Source organism: Perognathus longimembris, chromosome 22, assembly GCF_023159225.1.
Source record: "Perognathus longimembris pacificus isolate PPM17 chromosome 22, ASM2315922v1, whole genome shotgun sequence".
Classification (NCBI taxonomy): Eukaryota; Metazoa; Chordata; class Mammalia; order Rodentia; family Heteromyidae; genus Perognathus; species Perognathus longimembris.
In genome coordinates, this window is record NC_063182.1 from 3130137 (window position 1) to 3152144 (window position 22008).

The 22008-nt window shown below is 48.8% G+C and overlaps 1 protein-coding gene across 3 annotated transcripts in view; it reads left to right on the forward strand.

Moving 5' to 3' along the window:
• Ppp2r2b (protein phosphatase 2 regulatory subunit Bbeta) overlaps positions 1-22008 on the forward strand; it is a 297040-nt gene that overhangs the window by 222721 nt on the left and 52311 nt on the right. For all 3 annotated transcript variants that reach the window (XM_048331428.1, XM_048331427.1, XM_048331429.1), the window contains 3 exons: positions 8151-8248; positions 11481-11646; positions 14683-14795. In XM_048331428.1, coding sequence (XP_048187385.1) covers positions 8151-8248; positions 11481-11646; positions 14683-14795 — 377 coding nt within the window. The remainder of the gene's footprint in view (positions 1-8150; positions 8249-11480; positions 11647-14682; positions 14796-22008) is intronic.

The window sequence follows — 22008 nt, forward strand, 5'->3', positions numbered from 1 at the left end:
TGACGCTACCGCTCCTTTGATTTTCCCAGAATTTGCATTGTCTACGTTAATGGTATTTACTGTGATTTACACACACACACACACACACACACACACACACACACACCAGGAAATGATCCTGTCCAGCCATCCTTTTACTTCTACCCAACCCTTCACCCACCTTAAACTCTTCTCAGTCCCTAACAATTCCTCTTCTACTTTCAGGTTGACATATGTGTGTGTATATATAGTATACACACACACACACATTTGCTTCTCCTTTTTAGAGTCCACATATGAGAGAGAACATGACACTCACTCTTCAAAGCCACGTCACCGGTTAATCTCGGTGAATCTTCCTCGCGACAGTTTCAGTCCTTTCCCTGTCCTCATGCCATAGGAGAGGAATGCGCAGCGAGACCTAGTTTCCATTAAAGACCGACTTCCTGGAAGGAAGAGCCACAAATCACTTGGAATGCTCCTGGCACCGTCACCTGAGTCTGGCCATTTGCAAAAGCTTTATAAATCTTGCACAGGTCAAGGAAGAGTGCGTTGGGTTTTCTGTGTCTGACAGACCTGTTTCCATATAAGATATTAGGAAGAGCGGTGAAAGGTACTGAAGACCGGCTGGGAGGTCAGCTCCCCGTGCGGACAGGGCTCCCTAGCAGATTTCTCAGCCCCTTCAAGTGCATACCAGGAACAGTGTGGTATGCAGACCGAAGATGGCGAAAAGAAAGCAGAGCGGATACTGCAGGAGAGAAGGGAGTAAGAGGGGAAGGGAGAAAGATAAAAGCAAGCGGAAATCAAGAGACTATGTTCTCACGGCTGTCGTGTAGCTCTGAAATGCTGAGGAACGGGAGAATCTCTTAGGCACTCAGTGCTCTGAAAGTCCTGTTAAAGATCACTCTCCATCTCTTGGCTATGGATAGAAAGGGGATGTTGCAGATTGTATTGCAACCATTTTATTAGTGGTGGAAAGTCCTGATTTGTTCATTCATTCCTTAATTTCTGTATTCATTCACGACTTCTGGTTTTCTGGTGGTTCGTGGGAGAGAAGAGTCTCACAGACTTTCCTGCCCAGGCTGGCTTTGAACCACAATCCTCAGATCTCAGTCTCCTGAGTAACTAGGATTACAGGTGTGAGCCACCAATACCCAAATGCCTCACATCACTTGAGAAAATGGTTTATTCATCTATCCAGCATATATTATTTGTTAATAGTTTATTTTGAATTACTCTTTATAGGTTGGTGCACTTTGACATTGGTTCCCATTAACAAAAAGAAAAACCCAATAAGCATGTATTCTAGGCTAAGACGCTCAACCCTAGTTGCGTGCACTGAGGGTTCTGTGGTGCGCAAGGTGCGCGTTAGAGCCTGAGCCAGGCCTTTCCATAATCCTAATGCCACTGTGATAACTGGTAATGATGAGAGATGATCACTTATAAGGGAGGGCAATGAGGCTGCAAATTAAAGAGAACTGTTTGGGGCTTGGGAGTCACGTGAGGCTTCCTCAAAAAGAGCGAGCTTGAGGCCAGCCCACCAAGATGGAGGGTTTTAGCTTTCACACAGTGGCCATCATGCCTTACTGATTTCAAAAGCATCTGGCGCAGCAACATTTCTGACCAGGGACGTGCCGCACGGACGCCATTTTCAGTGCCTTTGGGTGGTGCGGAGGAGCCTGCCCGAGAGCTCCCGCTCCTTTCTCGTTGTGGACCTGAAGCCCCACCCACTGCGGAACCCGCTTCTCGATGTCCCCCCGGTGTGCAGATCACAGAGCTGATGATTGACGGAGTTGGTATCGCCTGAGCAGTTAATTACTCCTCTGCTTGTGGAAAGAATGGGTGACAGATGGTAGACACCTTGACGGCAGATTCCACTGTAAACCACACAGACGTGGCGGCAGGTCTGGACAGCTATCTCTTTCCCAGTGGGTTTTTTTTTTCCCTACTTAGAGACTTAACAGTTTTTAAGACTTCTTTGGCCTTTGGGCCAAAGTTTTGTTCCAGCTGTAGGAAAACTCTGTCTTTTCGATGTCTGTGTGACAGGACCATGTTGGGAATAACATTCTCCATTAGCCCATGTGTCTCTGGGTTTCTTCAAACCTGGCTAGTGCTGGAGATTTTTGGACATCCTGGGGAAGCTGTGTGCATTTTAATAGGAACAGCGTGGCCTTCATTACTCACCTGCTTCCTGCCATCTGGATTGTCACAGCTCACCAAGCGTGGTGGGCTTCCCGCATGCGAGCTGGGAAAGCTCAGCTCTTAAGGAGGGCCTGGCTAGGTCCCTTTGAAGTCATAATTTTATAATGGACACCACAAGGAAATTGGAAAGGGCTTTCTGTTAGAGGAAGCTGCTTTCACATGTGAAGGGTTGGAAAATAATGCCCCTTCTTCACAGCAGAGAAGAGAGAAGAGAAAACCCTCGCCATATTGTTAACCAAGCGAGTAGGAAGGAAGGTTGGTTGTGTGGTGAAGTAAAATGAATATGTGCACAATATGTGTGCAACACGGTTGCAGGAAGGGAGCTCTGATTAATTTTCTTTTGCAAATCAGTAGTGCATTAATCTAACCCTATGCAAAATACTGAGGGAAAACAGATATATTTAGATTCCAATAACAGAAAATCTGTCTAAGGACGAACACGAGTTGTCAGTTCAACCAGAAGGCTTCTCCTTACTTGCTTCCTTTTATTCGGGAGAAAAAAAATTCCCAGAATCTCTTCTCTTCTCTCATCTCACCTGGTAGACGTTTCTCTGTATCTCATTGAATCCGGGTCAAGTTGCCATTCATTGCCATAGGAATGCTAAACAACCATCTCCACATCTTCAGTCTCCACAGTGGAACAGACAGAAGCAGGCACTGGGTAGGAGTAGCCAACCAAGAGTTTGCACACGACACATGCCTTGCTTTGTCGCTAATGAATGTGGCCTCCAGGAGCAGATGGCCATTTATGGGCAGTACCCATTGCTAGCACTGTACTTATCCTTAAATCGGAACTGATAAGAAAGAAGCAACTGGATCCTTCTACCTGCATTCTTACATGAGAATACAAGCACCAGACAGAAGTTAAAACCAATATGCCCAGAGTGAATTGTATTCAAATGAAAGGAAAAGGATTCCATTCCCAAACAACAGACACTGTTTGGGTAGCAGCAGAATCAAGTTTGGATCAGATGGAAACTGTGTGTTGCACACAACAGGGTAGGGGTGGCAAGCAGGTGGTGTGTGTCTCGCCTGTTCACATGTTTGAACATAGTAGTTTTCTTCCTTACCCCACCCTCAGCCTGTTTGGGTAGAAATGTGTCCGTGTGTACTAGCTCAGGTATGAAAGCTTACCCAAGACTCCGAACCAAGACACGGGAAGGAAACCACAGTTTCTCACATAGATGTGAAACATCACTGTGATTCCCACAGGGAAGTCTAAGGATCCCCATTGGCAATGTGATCTAATCACGGCCAGTGATTCTACATCAAGGATGCCACAAGTTTCTCCCCATTGCTCCCTGATGTGCCATTGCCCATTCTTCAAGGTACCTCAGTTCTCTGACCTTCAGGACATTGTCTGGAAACCACTGTCGTATGCCATAAAGCCTACTTTTCATCCTTGCTGACACCCTTGTCCTAGCCGGAGATGACGTGATCATCTGAAGAAAAGCCCCAGTATTGAGTGAGCAGAGTTGGTCGGCTGATGCAATGAGGCTAAATGGCCTTATGTTATTAGGCACCAAGTGTTTCTTCGATGGAAGATGAAACTTATGAGACTCTATTGCATTCCCCTTTCATTTCCTTTCCTGTGGTTGGTGTTGAGAGGCAGGGCTTAGGACAATGGTGTTCTGCGAGTGAAGTTGGGGTTCAGACCCTAAGTCTAGACTGAGTTGTTTGATCAAAACAGTCCCCTCACTATTCAAGCTTGAGGTGCCTGAGTCGCGCCAGTCATCTGCACCCCTCAGATTCAGCCTGGTTTCCTGTCGCTGTGGGAGACCGACGTACAGCGAAAGGTTCCCTGCATTTCCTTCGGCCTTGCAAGCACACAGACACAGTACCTAAGTGAGCACCTGTTACTCAGGTAAATGGAGACTTTATGTATGAAATTGCTAGTCTGGAATTTGGGTAGGATGAAGAGACCGATTTTTTTTTAACTCAGTCTTAACAGTGCCTATTGAATTAGAAATGGGGTTACCAGGCCACCATCTTGTAGAAATTAAATCAGCACAAATAAATGTGGTGCACAGCAAACCTCAGAACCACCAGGATTTCCTTTTTTTAAAAAAATCAGTTTTAACTACATTTGACCTCAATCACAGTCTTGGGCTTTTGTTTTTAAGTCAAAATGCACTTGATCCTTATCTGAGTATATTGGAAACCATGTATACTGGTATTAGAACTAGGAAATTGAAAGGGAATACCAAAATTGAGAGACACAGGGTAAAAAAAGACAAACAACTACAAAAGCAATACTTGCAAAACTGTTTGGTGTAAGTGAACTGAACACCTCAGGGCGGGGAGAAGGGAAAGGGGGAGGAGAGAGGGGGGTATGAGGGACAAGGTAACAAACAGTACAAGAAATGTATCCAATGCCTAACGTATGAAACTGTAACGTACATCAGTTTGATAATAAAAATTTGGGGAAAACAATGCACTTGATCCATGTGTGTATGGGACAAAGGGAAAACGTTCAGGTGTCTAGTTCCTCTCTGCACGGTGTCATGAGGCTGTCCATGTAGTCTTAAGGTGGCGCATCAACCTGTAATTTAAGAGCGAGAGCCACGTTGCACTCACAGACTTGATTGCTGTTGCTCATCGAGACACAGTTGTCGTCTTGGGGTGCTGGCTTGCTGCTCCTACCCCTTCCTCTCCCTGTCCTCCAAAAACCCTTCCCTCTCAAGCAGACTATGTTCTGCAGCTTACATGTCCTACCAAGCAGCGTGTCGTACACACAGGAGTGTGTGTGTGTGTGTGTATCAGAAGCGTTGGAATCTTGGAACCGGAATGTGGGGGTGATCCGCGAGTTGCGCCTCGGTTATTCACAGCAGCCACGGATGAAGATGTGCAGGGCTGGATGGGGGAGGGAAGGATTCCGGTTACACCCACGAGCTTAGCGGTGATGAATGAGCCGGTTCCAAATGATGAATGAAAGTTCAAGACAGGTATGCACTCGCGCTGCAGAGGCTACGGCTTGGGGTGAACAGCCTCATCCACAGAGCCGCGGCTGGTGGGGAAGGCCTTTGCAGGGGGACTAAAGAATGTCAGCGGCCCACACCCTGCCTGACTCCTCTTTCTGGTGCAGGAAGAGAGAGGGAGGTGCAGCACTGAGTAACGGGAACACTTGGAAAACAAACAGAATGTGGTTGATAACCTGGGAACGAGCCCAGTACTCCATAATGAAAGTCCTAATTCTCCTGACAAGCATCCTGCGACTTTTGACGTGAGCTTGAATCCTGCTCCGTGGTGACCTACATATGTACGTTATAGGGACAGAAGACATTTTCTGAGTCCGGGCAGAAGGACGATGTATGTCACCTCTGGGAAAACAAGTTTTCTTTTCCTTGGGGTGACATTTTCTTGGATTCCAAGCCAGAGACGCACATTGAAAAAAGTATTTAACTCCTGTCGATAGATGCCCAGCTTTGATACCCACAAATAAAGACCCACTTTGAGTCCTTCATGTGGGGGAACCGAGTGTACCCCACCCAGCGCATGGGAGCCCTTCATCTAAAGTGCCACACAGAGGAAGAGCAGAAACTTCGCACGCGCAGAGCCTTAAGACTGAGCCTGAAACTGCGGGCGTGCTTTGATTTACCCATGCCACGTCCTCGTTGCTCCCTGTGTTTTCCCATCTCGCGCGTCTGCCCCATCTCCCCAGTTCAGACAGACAGTTCCAGAGCCTCCGTGCATTCTGGTAGTGCTTGACAGAAGCTTGAAAATGAAAAGAAACGGCTGTGCCCACCTGAGTCTCCACGCGTGTCGGAGCGCTCGCTCAGAAACCCGTTCCTGTGCACTTAGGAAAGAGCCAGAGCCCCCCCCCCACTCCCCAAATGACATTTGATGTGACCCTAGGACTCAGGGCCTTTCAATCAGGGTGCTCCCAGTCAAATGCAGAGGGTAAACATGACAGCAATCTGCTAAGATGCACAAGGAGAGAGAGAGTCCAATACCCCCCCCCCAGGAGGGGCTCCCCTTGGGCCAGCCTCTGCCCATCTGCAGCTGCTTAACCTCACGGGTTTTTGTAAATTGAGCTGAATTAGAACGTAGCTTAGGTTGTGTTTCTCGAAGCTTTATTCTTGGAGGTGGGGGAGGGGTTCTTCCTGAGAAAACAAGCTTCCTTTCCAGTTTTCGGGTTCATTCTCAAATCAGGAATGGGAAATCCTTCCCCAAATGAAGACTGTAAAGTTGGTGACTCACTAACCGCAGCCCTCAGGAAACAGGGCATTTCTTATTGACATGGCAATGGGGGTGGGGGTGGGGCGGGGGGGAAGCAGTTGTACTCACACATTGTACGTGTTGAATTGAAGCCCTTTGTGCAACTGTTTAAAGATAATAAAAGAGGGGTTGGAGATGTGGCTCAGTTGGTAGAGCACTGGACGATGAGTGAAAAGAATCAGATACCAAGTTTGGAGTACCAGTCTCAGACCAAATGAATGAGTGAATGAGAGAGAGAAAGCAATTATCAGCCTATAAAAATTTAAGCGACATTTGAATAAAAAATCTGGCTATCCAACTTCTTAGAAGACTAAAAACATTGACCAACACATGTCATGGCTCCAGTCAGTTTAAGCAAAGCAGACATTTGTTGCTGAAGAGAAGACACACTGGGCTGGGAATACGGCCTAGTGGTAGGTACAGCGCTTGCCTCGTATCCATGAAGCCCTGGGTTCGATTCCTCGGCACCGCATATATAGAAACAGCCAGAAGTGGCGCTGTGGCTCAAGTTTCAGTTCGCTACCTGTGGGGCCAAACCGAGGAATCGTGAATTGTCTTTGAACTGTGTGCTACAAGGCTGGGAAGTGAAGCGGGACCCATGTGCACACAGAATGGTCATTAGGAAAAGGACAGAGGATTTTATACCACTTACCAGAGTAAATCAGGTGTATAAAGACAAATCCTAACATGAGGATATGAAAGGATAATTTGAGATTTGAATCTTTCCGCATAACTGTCTTCGTTTTCCACATGACCGTGCTCCTTTGCTTTCCGTACATCAACAGTACCTTCAGATCTACCTTTCCCCGCGCTGGTTCCCCTTCCCTCCCCTTTGCTTTTCTTTCCCTTTCCTTTCCTTTTTTCCTCCCCTTTGCTTTCCTTTCCTTTTTCCCTCCCCTTTTCCTCCTTTCCTTTCCCTTCACTTTCTTTTTCTTCCCTGTTTCTTTTTCTTAAAAAAACAACTCATTCGCACTCTTGGTAGCAATCGTTGGAGCCCTGCGGGGCGGGGGGGGGGGGGGGATGGATAATTGTGGGGGGAATTAACCTCTGACATTTTTCTAAAAATAGCCCTAAGCAACCCAATCATGGGTAATTTACCTGTCCATGTTCCTCTGGGGGTCGCCAGCATGGAAGAAAGCCTTGGCAGGCTGACATTCCCTCTGCAATTATCAGTGGTCCCAGTGCCCAGCTCCCGTGCCTGGGTCTCCTTAGAACTACAGAGGGCACGGTGCCCTTTCTCCTCCAACCCCCGGGGGTTGACATTGGGGATGAGGCTCTTCCTGAAGGAAGTGCTGGCCCCACACGCTGAGGGGGACTAGGTCCTTCTTGCGTTTCCCACCTCTCTCTGTACCCTGCCCCTTCGTGTCGGAGCTTCGAGAACCCCGATCCTGCCTCCATTCATTCAGTCCTCACACCCAAAAACTCTCACTTGGGAAACTTCCTTGGTGTAGAAAATGGCCCTGTCCCTGATGCACAAAAGAAAGAGGTTTTTCCCTGACCCCACACAAAGGGGTGTGCACACACCTTGTCCTTTTGTTCTGCGGAGTCGTTCCGAGAGAGCAGTGCTGGGTGGGTAAGTAGGAAATTCGCCTCAAGAAGTGGCACTTAACACATGGAACATAAAATCCTTACAAATTCCACTGCAGACACAAAGCCCTAAACCCTTAAATGCACAGAAAAGTATGTCTATTATCTATGCTTTCAAAGTAAGTGTGCAGTTACTTAAATTGCTTTTGTCTTCCTCTTTTCAGCTGACATTATCTCTACGGTAGAATTCAACCACACGGGAGAATTACTAGCGACGGGGGACAAGGGAGGTCGGGTTGTAATATTTCAACGAGAGCAGGAGGTAAGTGGCTCTGAATGCAAAAATGTCCATTCATTTTTCTTTTGTGAAAGAGATCTCCTACTGTTCCTTAACTCTCCCGTGTCACCGGCTACCTGCTCACAAACTTAAACTGCACCAAAAAAAAAAAAACCACAAAAGTCATTAGCATCCGCCGTTGAACCCTGAACTTGTAAAAGCACCTGGAGAGGTGGGCTCATTCTGGGCATGGAATACCAAATATCACACTTCCAGAAAGGTCCTGTTTCTTATCCACCACAATCAATCGCAGGTGCTTCTGCGTAAACGGTGGTGGTGAGGTTTGTCTCCCAGCTACTGAAAAGCTCAGTCTTCCTTGATTCCCGGTACTATCAGAACACGCAAGAGCGGGGAACCGCCGAGCTATCGATGTGGATCGGCAGAGAAGAAAATGATAGATCACTCTAGCCACGGGTGCCAACACCCACAAGATCCCATCTCCACCAAAAAGCGGGGGGGGGGGGGGGGGGCTGCAGGTCCTTGGAGCTCCGCACCGTGTGCAAGAGTTCTCCCTTCTAGGGGATGCCATTTCTTCCCCAGATGATTTCTCTTTCCATATACATTGAGAGGGGGGAGGTTCCTCTCCCTCCCTCCCCCCCCGCCCCTCCCCCAGTCTCTTTCGGTGTCTGCTCCTATGTTGTCAGAATTCTGACCCACTTTGATTTCTCCTCCTCCTCCCCTGGCACCGTGGTGGAGGCTCCAGCAGGCTTCTCTCTCTCCTCCCAATTCTCCCATCTGCCACTGTCGTCTCTGAGCCTCCCCGGGCCCCCGGGAAGCCGGGGTGGGGGGGGGGTGGGGGGGAGGCCCTCCGTAAGAGGAAGACTCCACAAGAGACTTCCCCAGCAATTTAATGCCTGTCCCGCGCCTCTGCGGCCGTTTGCATTACACCTCCCCTCCGGAAAAAAAAAAAAGAGAGAGAAGGAAAACCTCATTTAGAGGTGATATATTTGGTAATTGCACATTATTTGCAATTAATTTCTATAAGGGCGTCAGCAATCCCGCGGGGCGGGGGGGAGGGTTGGGTGTAAATTCAAGTGCGCGCTATTCAGTCAGGCACCGGGCCTATTCCATTGGCCCTGGAAGGGTGAGAAGATGATTGGCAAGTAAGGACTAATAGCTCTTCGTGACCTGGAATTTTTCCTGCTTTTCCAGAGCTGCCTGGTGCTAATTGGTCTAGCACATGCTACCCACACTTGACAGTCTGATTTGGATGGTAGCAAATCAACACCCCTGTGAATTTATTGTTCAGGTGGACTGGCTGGCTGGGGATGCAGCATCTCAAGCCCTTTGAAAACTGATTTTCACATCTTTTTTTTTTTCCCCCTCCAATTTTCTTTAAAAAAAAAAAAATCCAATTAGGTTCACAGTAATGATAAAAAGGAGCTGGAGGAACTATTTAGCATAAATTACCCAAAGGCAGAATGTTGCCACTCTTCCTCCGTCCCCGCATTTTCGGTGCGCTATTTATAGGATTCGCCTATTTCAATTTATGGAAATATTTGGGAAGCCCGATTCATCAGCAGCACGGTAGGGACCCGTTTCCCAAAGCAGGACGAGGGCTTTGTTCACTGCGAAAACAGATGCTAATCGTGGGGGTGCGGAAGGGCAGCCCTGGACCTCAAAGGCGCCCTCCGCCCGACCAGCCGGGACAGTACTGGATCTTGAACTCGGGGCCTGCGTGCGTGCCGTCCCTTCGCTCTTCTGTCCAAGGCTGGCGCTCTGTCCCTCGGGCCACTCCTTCGCTGGTGACTTTTGGCTTGTGAACTGGAGAGCAGAGTCCCGTGGGCTTTTTCTCCTAAAGGAGAGCTCAGCCTCCTGGGGAGACTGGGGTTGCAGGCAGGGCCACTGGCGCCGGGCTGCTTCTAACTTAGGAAGATAAATTGTAAACTGAGTCTCTCCCCCCCCCCACCCTGTGCAAGTCCAGCTTTTGCAAGAAATGTTTTATAAGAATCAATTTTTCGAACATTTTTTTTTCAAATCCCGAAGCTCTTGGGTGAGTCACGTGTTGCTAAAAATACCTGAAATAAATCCAGCCTCCTCGCTCGGGTAGGAAAGTTAAACAGGCTGTGCTCTTCCGTGCGGGGAAGCTCCTTGAAGACGGTGAATGAGGACGTAGAGAGTTGAGGTGGTTTCTACGCACGCACGTGTGTCAGCAGAACAGTGACGCGTGTGGCAATGGTCTTACGAAAGGAGGAGGAGCCGGGGGGAGGGACAGAGAAGTGACAGGTCATTGGACACATGTACGGGAATATCACCGTGACCCCCCCTCTCCCCATACAACTAATAGATACTAATAAAAATTCTTTAAAAACGTAAAACCCCTCTTCCCTTTTCCACTCCTCTTTTTCTTCCTCTCCCCCTTTCTGTGTTTCATTTGCACGCTCCGTGCGAAGGCAAATGCAGAGGTGAGCTCCCCTTGTTCTGATGGCGCAGGGGACACCTCTGTCTCTACCTCTGTCTGTTTTGTCACTCATGCTGGGGGGACGGAGGGGGAGGATTAAAAAAAAAAAAAGTTAAAAAGCAGGGAGGGAGGACCTGGTATCCAGGTCCGCTCCTTAGGAGCTGTGTGACCTTGAGAAGGTCACTGTAGATCTCTAAGCCTCGTGTGTGGCTTCCTGTGGCCTCCCTGGCTCTCGGAGATTCTGTGAGAATCAGGTAAGACCTCTGAAAGGTGAGTGACCACAGCGGAAAAGCGGCGAACGTTGCCGCATCTTTGATTTTCAAAGAGCTTTGAGATAAATGTGTATCTCGGACCTTGTAAAATCCCTAATAAAATATTCCTAATACTGTAAGTATACGTACCCCCTCCTCCATTATGGAATGGCTCAGCTCCAGAGGGTGGGGGGAGGGGGGCATGTATTAGAGTGAGCCAGTTAAATATTAAGCGTGTCTATTGGCGCTTAGTTCCGCTGAATCTAGTTCAATTGTTGTAACTGAGCTTCTGTGATAGACAGAAGTGCGTGTCAGTCCTCTGCAAGCGAACGCAGGTGTAGGTGTCGGTAGAGCCGATGCCAGCAGTGATCGGCCCAACCTTGGGAGGCTTCGGATCTGGGGAGCATGTGACTGTCCTGGTCTGCCCTGGAGCACCCCTCCATGTCTCCTCTCCCCATCCCTGAAGGCTCTGCTCCAAGAACGGAAGTGGGACCGGTGGGTTTTCAGTTGGCTTCTTCCGTGGGTTAATCGTTGGTGTGATTTTTTTTTTCTTTCTTCCCTACAGAGTAAAACTCAGGTTCATCGTAGAGGCGAATACAATGTTTACAGCACATTCCAGAGCCATGAACCCGAGTTCGATTACCTGAAGAGTTTAGAAATAGAAGAAAAAATCAATAAAATAAGATGGCTTCCTCAGCAGAACGCAGCTTACTTTCTTCTGTCTACTAATGGTGGGTACAGGCGATTCTCTACGTGATTCCACACACACACACACACATACCCTCACACACACACACACACACACACACACACAGTCAGCCCTCAGGAAAACAGCAGCTTCTCTTTTATAAATATCAAATCTATTTCCCGATGGTGTAGAAATTCATTATCTGCAGTTTCCAACAAATGTAAGATGACTCGCAGGTGTGTTTTCAATGACTTCCTGTCTTGAGCTTCACTGGATGTTATTCTGGGAATAGATGTCAGGAAATTCAACAAGCCCTGCTATCTCTGAGTTGAGTATATTGAATTGAAGTTATTAATTCCTAAATATATTTTGCCATCTACCAAACAGATGGCTGGGTGTTTCTCTGACAGCATCAAGTTCTGATCGAGGAGCCCAAGTTAGAAAGAGATGGGCTCCACTGAAGACCTCACTGATCATAAAAACGTTTCCTCAAACTCTCCTTTCAAACTTCTCATGGCATTTGCAGGTTTAGGAGGACTTGGTATAAATAGGTAAGAGAGCCAGGATGTTGCCTGTTGAGTGAAGAATCAGGTTACATATTCATAGCCGAAGTGAGCTTACCTACCCTACTCTAGGTTCTGTGTGTGTGTGTGTGTGTGTGTGTGTGTGGTGCATACTTGCACAGGTGTGCACATGAGCGCACGCTGATAATAAGGATAATAAGTCAGGGCCTGACTGCTGTCTGTCCCTCAGCTTTTTCACTCAGGATTGCCATTCTGCCCCCCTGAACCACACCTGCACCTGTGGCTTTTTGCTGATTAATCGGAGATCCGAATCTCTCAAATTCTTCTGCTTGGGCTGACTTTGAACTGCTCTCCTGAGTAGCTACGATTACAGATGTGAGCTGCCAGCATCTGACTTCCCGGCAGGAAGTTATAGATTGAAGGGCAATCGTTGAATAGCGTGACAATTAAGAGAATTAGTGCACAGAAATTAGACACCATTTCCTAAGTTAGCTGCCCAGTGATTTACTTCATCTTGTCTACGAGGAGAAGATGCTTAAATATAAGTCAAGAAGCTCGGGATTTTCTTTTTTCTATACCAGCATTTAGAAAGGAAAATATTCACGTGTCAAGTAAAAAAAAAAAAAAAAGGACAATGTCTATAACACATTCAGAAATACATTTCTTTTCAAGACTAACCAAAAAGTTTATCGTGACTATTTTTTATTACGGATAACTTGTGAATTTGTTCATTTTATCATTTTTATTTTTTAAGTTTGTACACGAGTCGTATTTTTTTTTTTTTTTTTGGCTAGTCCTGGGGCTTGGACTCAGGGCCTGAGCACTGTCCCTGGCTTCTTCCCGCTCAAGGCTAGCACTCTGCCACTTGAGCCACAGCGCCGCTTCTGGCCGTTTTCTGCATATGTGGTGCTGGGGAATCGAACCCAGGGCCTCGTGTATCCGAGGCAGGCACTCTTGCCACTAGGCTATATCCCCAGCCCACGAGTCGTATTTTAAGACAAAGAAGTTTGCCTAATAAATATGAGCTAGAAACCCTTTGGAAATAAAGCCAGCCTACAAGTGTAAAAACTGACTAACAAAATGGCCATTTTAGGGTTACTAAAGCGCATCTTCATCTCTACATGACAAGATCTTGAATCATCTGCTTTCCCAGATTTCAGTGCATTTAATTTTTTCACATATGTATTGTTCTGATTTCTTCTGAAGTTCTGGTTTCTGGAAAAACAGAACACACAGTTGTGTTAGATTTCTTCACTTTCAGTTTTGATGTTCAAGTCTTGCTCAGAAGCTCCATAGTTTCAAAGCTACTATGAGTAAAATAGACTTCTGGCCGTTCTTAATGACATCTCGCAGAGGAAAGTGTCTGATTATCTTCTACAGCTAGGATGTGAGATTATGAAATTTAACCTATTGATCATTGCAATAAAATTCAAAGACATATTAACTACTTTGTAGGGGGACGGGGGAAGGGAAGGGAAATGCAATGAAGATTAATTATGTAGCATAATGTTCTGTTAATTGAGTTTTTAAGTAGTTTTTTGATTAACAGGGATATTATCTTCCCATTTGGGATGCTATTTCATATGTCAACAGCATCTCAAAAAAAAAATTCACACAAGACAAATATCTGTGTTCTTGGGTGGTTTTCTTTTTTTATACTAATGTTAGGATTGTGACTCCCCCTCTCAGCCACATAGATTAACACGTCAAAATTACAGGAAGACAATTGGGATTGGCATGCAAAAGAGGAGATGAAAATAAAGTGATAAGACTGTGGTTAAAGCTGCTACTCAGAGGAGCAGCCAGGAAAGGAACAAACAGGCCATCCCTCGCAGTAGCCACCCCCAGTCCCGTAGACTATCCACCAAGCTTCAAGATACTGAGCGGAAAAAGAAAAAGAAAAAGAGTGCCCTGGTAAAGTCAAGGATGACCTCAGGCAATGCAACCACAGAGACTGGGGTCGACTCCTCCATCAAGTATCTTTTTTTTTTTTAATGGTGCTTATCTGATTACACGCGGTACAGTTTTTATTTTCTGCTTATGAATACGTTTCCAACTTCCCAAAATGCTCTGTGCCCGTCGTGAGGCTGGAACGCAGAACCGCAGCACCATTTGCGGCTTACTTTTTTGGGTGGGTTTTTTTGTTTGTTTGTTTGGGTGTTGTTGGCTTTCTGGTGGTTCACTGGAGATGGGCGTCGCAAGGACTTTCCCGCCCGGGCTGGCCGGGAACTGTGACCCACCGATCTCAGCCTCCTGAGTGGCCAGGACGAGGGTGCAAAAGCACCTGGCAGGGTCCTCGCGTTGAGTGAAAACTAACACCAACCTCCCGCTGCGGATCCAGACCCGGACGTTGTCCCGTGGAAATACCAGAGGGTGCTGGGCAAACCTGCGGGGTTTTTTTTTAATTCTATTTTTCATGGTAAGAGGTTACCATGCCCCCCGGGGTCCCCCCCCCCGTGTGCTGACCCCCCCCCCCGAGGCCAGCCTCTCCAGCCCCCCCCCCCCCCGCCAGCCCCTCTTCCCTGAGCTTCACGCCCTCCGCTTGCCGTCCACAGATAAAACTGTGAAGCTATGGAAGGTCAGCGAGCGGGACAAGCGGCCAGAGGGCTACAACCTGAAAGATGAGGAGGGCCGGCTGCGGGACCCCGCCACCATCACCACGCTGCGGGTGAGTGGGCCCGCGAGGCCCGGAGCCGCCGGGGGGCCGGGGGGGGGGGAGGGGAGGGGGGGACGAGGGCCGGCCGCCGCCCGAAGGAGCGGCCGCCACAGGCGAGGCGCGGCGCGGCGTTCGGGGTGACTCAGTTTACCCATCTCTGGTGACCCGTCTCCGTCTCCCGCGCCTACCGTGCCACCCCTGTCCTTTGGTCCCTGGGAACCGGCCGCAGGGCTGCGGCCAAACGCTCCTCTGCGCCTGCTCGGTCCACAGTGCTCGCTTTCTATTGCAACCCGAGATGGAGTCTGACAACCCATCCTGCCGCTCCCCCTGCCAGAAACCCAAACCGAGAACAAGCGCGGGGACGAAGGAAGAGGGCACCGTGCGTGTTGGCCGGCTCGCTGGGTTAGGTGTCCAGTCCCCCCTTTCATCCTTAAGTCCATACGTGGCCCATCAAGGCTGGATCCAGAATCCACGGGCACTGAGGGCTCAGTGGGGAGTCTTCAGAGGTGGTGTCCGCTGGCTGCGGCTTCCTCTGGCTCGCTGCCCTCCATCTACCAAGGCCCTGGGGACCCGGGGCGGGCAGGCAGGGAAGAGCAGCATCCTAAGTGGGGTCTCGTCTGGGCTACAATGCTGGCTGCCTCGCTCCCCCCGCTCAGGACTGGGGGGGGGGGCGCGTCATACCGGACGCCCGCACCCCCGATGCCTTGTCTCCGTCGCGTGGATGGTACATGCTGCCGCGGGGGGTTCTGTGGTTCTTCGTTCCGCGAGATACTGCGTGTGATAAAGGACTTAGCTCTCGCCACGCTTGGCTGATAGAAGGTCCTAAATGGTAGCTCCTGCCGTTGCTTAACTGTGACCACCCATCACCCATCTTGTCCTCCTCGTCCTCCTTCTCCTCCTCCATCATCATCACCACCATCATCACTGTGGACGTTCTTAACCCCCACCAATAGTAACCATTATATTAAGCATATATATATATATATATATATATATATATATATTCTTATTTCCCTTTGTATGCTGTTTGTAAATTGTCTGTGGCCGTACCTTTCAAGCACTGTGTGGGCAATTTAATAGGAGTGAAGATTGTCTTTTGCTCCCGAGGACATTGTGATTCTCTGGGGAAAGCAGTTTCCACTGTGAACTTCAGCCCAAACTTGTGGCTGGACTGTTGGCAGCCAGCCCTCTAGGGGGCGCTGTAACCCAGTGGGGTGAACTCGAAGAATCTGCCTTTTCTAATACTTTTATTGTTGTGCTTAAAAAAAAAAGTCAAGGTGATGTACAGAGGGGTTGCAGTTACAGGAGTCAGGCACGGAGTCCGTGTCTCTTGAACGGTGTCAGCTCTTCCCTCCCTCCCTCCCAACCCCCTCTCCCCACAGTTGTACCGTTCATTTCCAACATCGCGTCCAGTGAGTATCACAGCTGAATTGGTTCGCCCTTTGTCCCACCATTGCTGGGCTTTCCCCTTCCCCTCCCCAAGTCACAGAAACTTACATTCCAGACACAGGGTACAGAAATCCAAAAAAACAGTGACAACAGAACGAGTGGAAAGCAGGTGAAAAAATAATCATAGTGCAGAGGGGACTGTCAGCTCCATTGGACATGGATGAAAGTGAACAAAGCAACTCAGGAGCAGGGACGGGAAGGCGGGAATGAGAGAGAAAGAGGGAACAGATGTGACCAGACGAGAGGAAAGGAATGTGCATATCACCCGACATGGAAGAAATGGTTTGATTGTTAAAGTTCCTATGAGCTTTGTAAGCTATGTAGAGTAGAATGGTAATTTCTACCACTGTGAAGGGTAAAATGTGTACTGTGAAATATGTGTAGTAACTCAAAATCAATTTTTAAAAAAACCAAAGGGAATAAACTGAAGGGAAAAAAAATAACTGCAAACGGTCCATTGAAAGACCTGTTGTTTACATTTCTAGGAGTTCAGTTGGATAAGCATCATTTTATATGATCATATGCACAGGTATTGAGCCCTTGTGACCCCCTCCTAAGAATATCCTTCTTTGTTCTCACGGTGTGAAAGTTTAGAATGCTGTTGAGTTAATCATGTCCAGGTGTAATTACTTTGTCTTTCACTGTCCATTAGGTTTACTTGTAGATGTATAGGCATTCTAGTTGTTACTAATGAGAAAAACCATGCAGCCCATGTCTGTTTGGGTCTGGCTTACTTCACTTAATTTTCTCCAAGTCCTTCCATTTCCTTATGAATAGGGCAATGTCTTTCTTTCTGATGGAAGCATAGAATTCCATTGTGTGTATGTACCATTTCTTGATCCATTTGTCCACTGAGGGGCATCTGGGTTGATTCTCTATCTTAGACATGGTAAACAATGCTGCGATGAACATGGCTGTACTGTCCATTTATTTTTTGGTGTCCTGGGCTTGAACTCGGGGCCTGGGCACTGTCCCTGAGCTGTTGTGCTCAAGGCTAGCACTCTACCACTTAAATTATAGCTCTGCTCCTAGTGTTTTTTGATGTTTAATTGGGGATAAGTGTCTCAAGGACTTTCCTGCCCTGGCTGATTTCAAGCTGAAGTGCAAGAATCTCAGCCTGCCGGGTAGACAGGATTCCAGGTATGACTACCCAGCTGGAACCTGCATCTTTAGCACTTGACCTCTGGTGACTGACACAAGAAGGTCTGTGGTCACTGGGCTCTACCATCTCCTGGCCCCTTAGGACTCTTCAATTTATGAGCCTCTATTATTTTTTTTCAATCACGTGAGCAGTTATTGTACCCATTTTTGAAGACCTATTTGGCATAAAATTGTTTTACCCCTATGGGATACCCCGCCTCTTCCTCCATAGAGAGCACATGATGTATTTTAGGTTCCTACCCATCCCCAGCAGACTCTAAATATAATGGCCAGCCTCCATTCCTCTTTCATCCTTGCAGTAAAAGGAAACAAAACACGCAAACAAAAAAAAACAAAACAAACAAACAACAACAACAACAACAAAAACACTAGGCAAGCCAGAAAGCCATAGATTCAGAACAATGACTCCAGACAGAGGCGCTGGTATGTTATTAATCAGCCCATAATTTACAAACAGGCTTGGCTCTCCGATTCTGCATTGCCAGCCATCGTCTCTCTTTATTTTTTTTTCCCCGTCTCCCTGTACTATGGCCGCCTCTCGCTCACTTTCACAGCGGCTGGTTCTCTGTGCCGTGAGCATGAGAACATTGAATAACGCCCGACAGCTAATTAATCCTCGCTGCGTCGTGAGCCTGCTCGGCTTCAGGTCTGAGACGCTCAGCCTTTCGGAGCGAGAACGGGGCTCGTTCTTCTTCGGGAAGACGCCGCTCGGGGTCCCGTCTGGTGTAGCTTAGGGGCGCCTGGAGAGCCCCTGCTCTCGAGGCAGCGTCCCCCGCGAAGGCCGAGTGGCGGTCAGCGACCGGCTCACGGCTGCCAGGCATCCTTTCACATCCTCACAAAACGCTTCCTTCCCCCACTGCCTTCGTTTGTCTTCAGGACAGAAAACCACAAGAAGAGCGGCACCGGGGCCTGTCAGGGACAACACTGCAATCGGGTCGATTAAATAAAGAAATAAATAAATAGAATTGGGGGGTGGGGGACATGTGTATTATCTTCAGTTGTGCAAAGGAGTTGTCACCAGTTCGTGATTGCAGTGCCTCTTGATCACCCCTTCTGATATCCTCATCCAACCCCCCTTCCCCCCGGCTTTTCTTCACTTTTTAGGGTATGTATGGGGGGAGGGGTCGCCATTTCACAAAGCGGTTTATCCGTACCGCGCGCCTCGATGTGTGTCAGCCCTCCGACATCTTCACCCCCTTTCAGCCTTCTCCTTCCCTTCGTGTGCTTCATGTGTGGGTGTGTGCGATGGATTTTTGCTATGTTCTCCCCCCTCACCCCCCCCTCATGGGTCCACCCTTCTCCCCTCCCCACCTCTCGCAAGTACCCACTTCCTGGGTTGGGGAGCCTTTGCTGGATACCCCACGCTGCCCTCTTTACCTGCTCTGGCAACCCGGGAGCCGCGGGGTCCTGTCGAGGTCCCCGTGTAACAGATGCGGCCCTACGAGGTCGAGTTCTGTGCTCACGACCCTGCAGGGCTGAGGAGCAAATCTCGTCGATTTTGCTGGGCCATCTGGACCCTTGCATCTGCTGCCAACTCAGAGGGAAAGTGACTACCCAGGGTCCTCCGATCGGCTATGCCAGGGCCAGGGCCGAATAGCAAGAGCTAGAGGTCTTCGACTTGGCCAGGCACTGGTGGCTCCTGGCTGTCATCCTAGCCACTCAAGAGGCGGAGAGCTGATGGTTGCCGTTCAAAAGCAGCCCAGGCGGGAAAGGTCACGAAACGCATCTGCAGTTAACCATCAAAAGGCCAGAAGTGAAAGTGTGCCCCAAGTGAGAGAGAGCCAGCCTTGAGCAAAACTTATCTGACAGTGCACAGGTGCTGAATTCTAGACCCACTATCAAACACACGCACACGCACACACACGCACACACACACACGCACACGCACACGCTTCAGATGCTTGACCACCACGTGGAGAAACGTGGGGCTTGAGATCTTACAGAGTTCTGCTTAACCAAATCCTCCCTAGCCTGCCAACACCCAGGAGTACCCCCAGGCCCTCGGACCCAGCACTAAGCACCAGTACTTGTGTTCCGGTGCTTTAATTGGCCTGGGACGGGAGCTGAGGGATGGATGGGAAATCACACTTAGCATACTTCTTGCTGCAGGAAGAGCCCGGAGGAATTATTCCCTCATTATGGCTGGCTGCTATTGCCCCGGGAACCTGGGCCAGGGCGAAGTTTGCTTCCCAGCCCATTATAAATACGGTCTCTAAGGGGCGAGTTCCCAGGCTGCAACTTGTCCTAACCTGTCCCCTGAAAACCCGAGGTGGATAATGACCTCGACTGCTCCATCGCCGTCGGTTTTTTCCCAGCACCCCTTGCTGGATCACTACAGAGGAAAGCAGCTGTAATCGCGTTGGCTGAACGCTCCCGGTGCTTCAGATCCCGGGTGTGGTGTTTTTGTATCATGACGCCTCCCAGGTTGACGTGGTGATTCTCTCGGGTCTCGGGATCCTCGGCCCCTCCCTTCCCGTCCGTCTCTGCCGGGGGTGTCAGCTCATCCCGAGGGGCTCCCCGCGGGCCCGGAGGCTGCACACACGCACGCCGGCCTGCGCCCGTTCGCGCCGGGTCCCCCCTGCCCTCTGGGCTCGCCTCTGGCCTCCGCTCATAGCGAATGTGCCGCTGGCTCACCCCCTGCCTCTGCCCCCCCCACCCCCCACACCCCCCCCCCCGTATGTGCTCCTGACGTCGGGGCCCATGGAACTCCGGCTCACGGCTCCCACGCAAGAGGCCCAGACGCTCGCTCGCCACCAGAAGGGAAACTGAGTTTCAGAGTCAGCCAGCGGTGTGTCCAAAACCTCACGGCTGCAAGATGGCGGAACTGTGATTCACATTGAGACTTTCTGGTCAGTCCATCCTTATTCTCTCTGTCTAGCTCCTGATCTGCCTGCCCTCCCTCCTTCCTTCCCTCCTTCCCTCCCTCCCTCCTATCCCTCTGTCCCCTAGAATAGTAGGGTTTAAACTCTAGAACCCTCTTAGTGTGCTCATCTGGCGTTTTACCATTTCTCAGCGTTTTGCTAGTTTTTTGGTGTTTTTTTTTCACAGATGGAATAATTTTATTTCCAAGCAATTCCAGAAACACACTTTCCCATCTCCACATTTGTTTTTATTTTATAAAATGTATTTGCTCCTAAAATCCCTCACAAAAAAATCTACACTTGGCCATCGAAAATAGACCCAAAGTCAAAAGTTAAAAGGTGATGCATGACATTATGTCCACCCAAATAATTATCCGAGTCTTGATAAACATATCACAAGTCAATGGTCACACATTAAGATTCATTACATTTCACTGTTTTGTAGCACTTCAAGGTTTCCCTTTATGTATCGATATTCCTCTTTTATCATTTTATATCATATTACAAAAAGATGATCAACTTTTTCATAAAATCAAGAAACAAAAAAAAAAGCTGTGCTAATTTTTTTAAGATCGCTTAGTAGAGCACAACCCTTTCCGTCCGACTAAAAACCCAGTACAAAACTAAAACTCAGGTTTTCATCCAGGCCGGTCTGAAATTACTGTAATGTTTCGCTCATGGTTGCATAAGAGAAATGTCACTTTGTGAAACTATATTGTAGCCCTTCTTTCTCAGGAACAGAGAGATTCGAGAGTCTATCTTTTTTTCTTTTTGCCAGTCCTGGGGCTTGGACTCAGGGCCTGAGCACTGTCCCTGGCTTCCTTTTTGCTCAAGGCTAGCACTCTGCCACTTGAGCCACAGCGCCACTGCTGGCCGTTTTCTGTATATGTGGTACTGGGGAGTTGAACCCAGGGCCTCATGTATACGAGGCAAGCTCTCTTGCCACTAGGCCATATCCCCAGCCCAAGAGTCTATCTTTTAAATGATGCCAAAAAGAATAGCCAGCGGGCTAGAGGGGAGGCTCCGCGGCAGAGGCACTTGCCTTCGCTGGTTATCTTAGGGATGGAATCTCTCGGACTTTTCTGCCTGGCCTGTGACTTCAAACCACAGCCCCATCTCTCAGCATCCTGAGTAGCTAAGATCATAGGCCTTCACTACTGGCTTTCAGCGTCTTATAACTCCATCGATGCTTTTTCTTTTTTTGCCAGTCCTAGGGATCGAACTCGGGGTCCAGGCATTGTTCTTAAGCTTTCGTGCTCAAGGCTGCCACGCTACCACTGGAGCCCCAAGTCCACTCTCAGCTCTTTGGCCGCTAATGGGAAAATCAGAGCCTCGTGGATGTTATCTGTCCAGGCTGGCTTCAAACTGTGATCTGAGGGGGTTGAGCCACTGGCACCGAGCTAATGCTTTCTTAACAAATGAGCTTGATTTCAGAAAGGCGGCGGGGCCAGGGTTGCGAAGGCTTCTCTGCCATACATTATGTGTCCACGGGATGCGCTGTTTCTTAGAGAACCTGTCAAGTGACATCATAATCTCACGCGTCTGCCTCCCGACCTTGACTGTCCGGTCCTCCTCCTCCCAGCGCAGGGCAGAAGACTTGCGTCGTAGTTACTGTTTCGGTATTATTGTCGGCATACAGTGGGTTGGACAGGGGAGTTGTATTGTGGTATTTCCATTCGTGCATGAAATGTCCCCTGATCAAATTCTCCACCTCTAGCACTCTCCTTCCCTCTGCCCTGCTCCCTCCTTAAAAT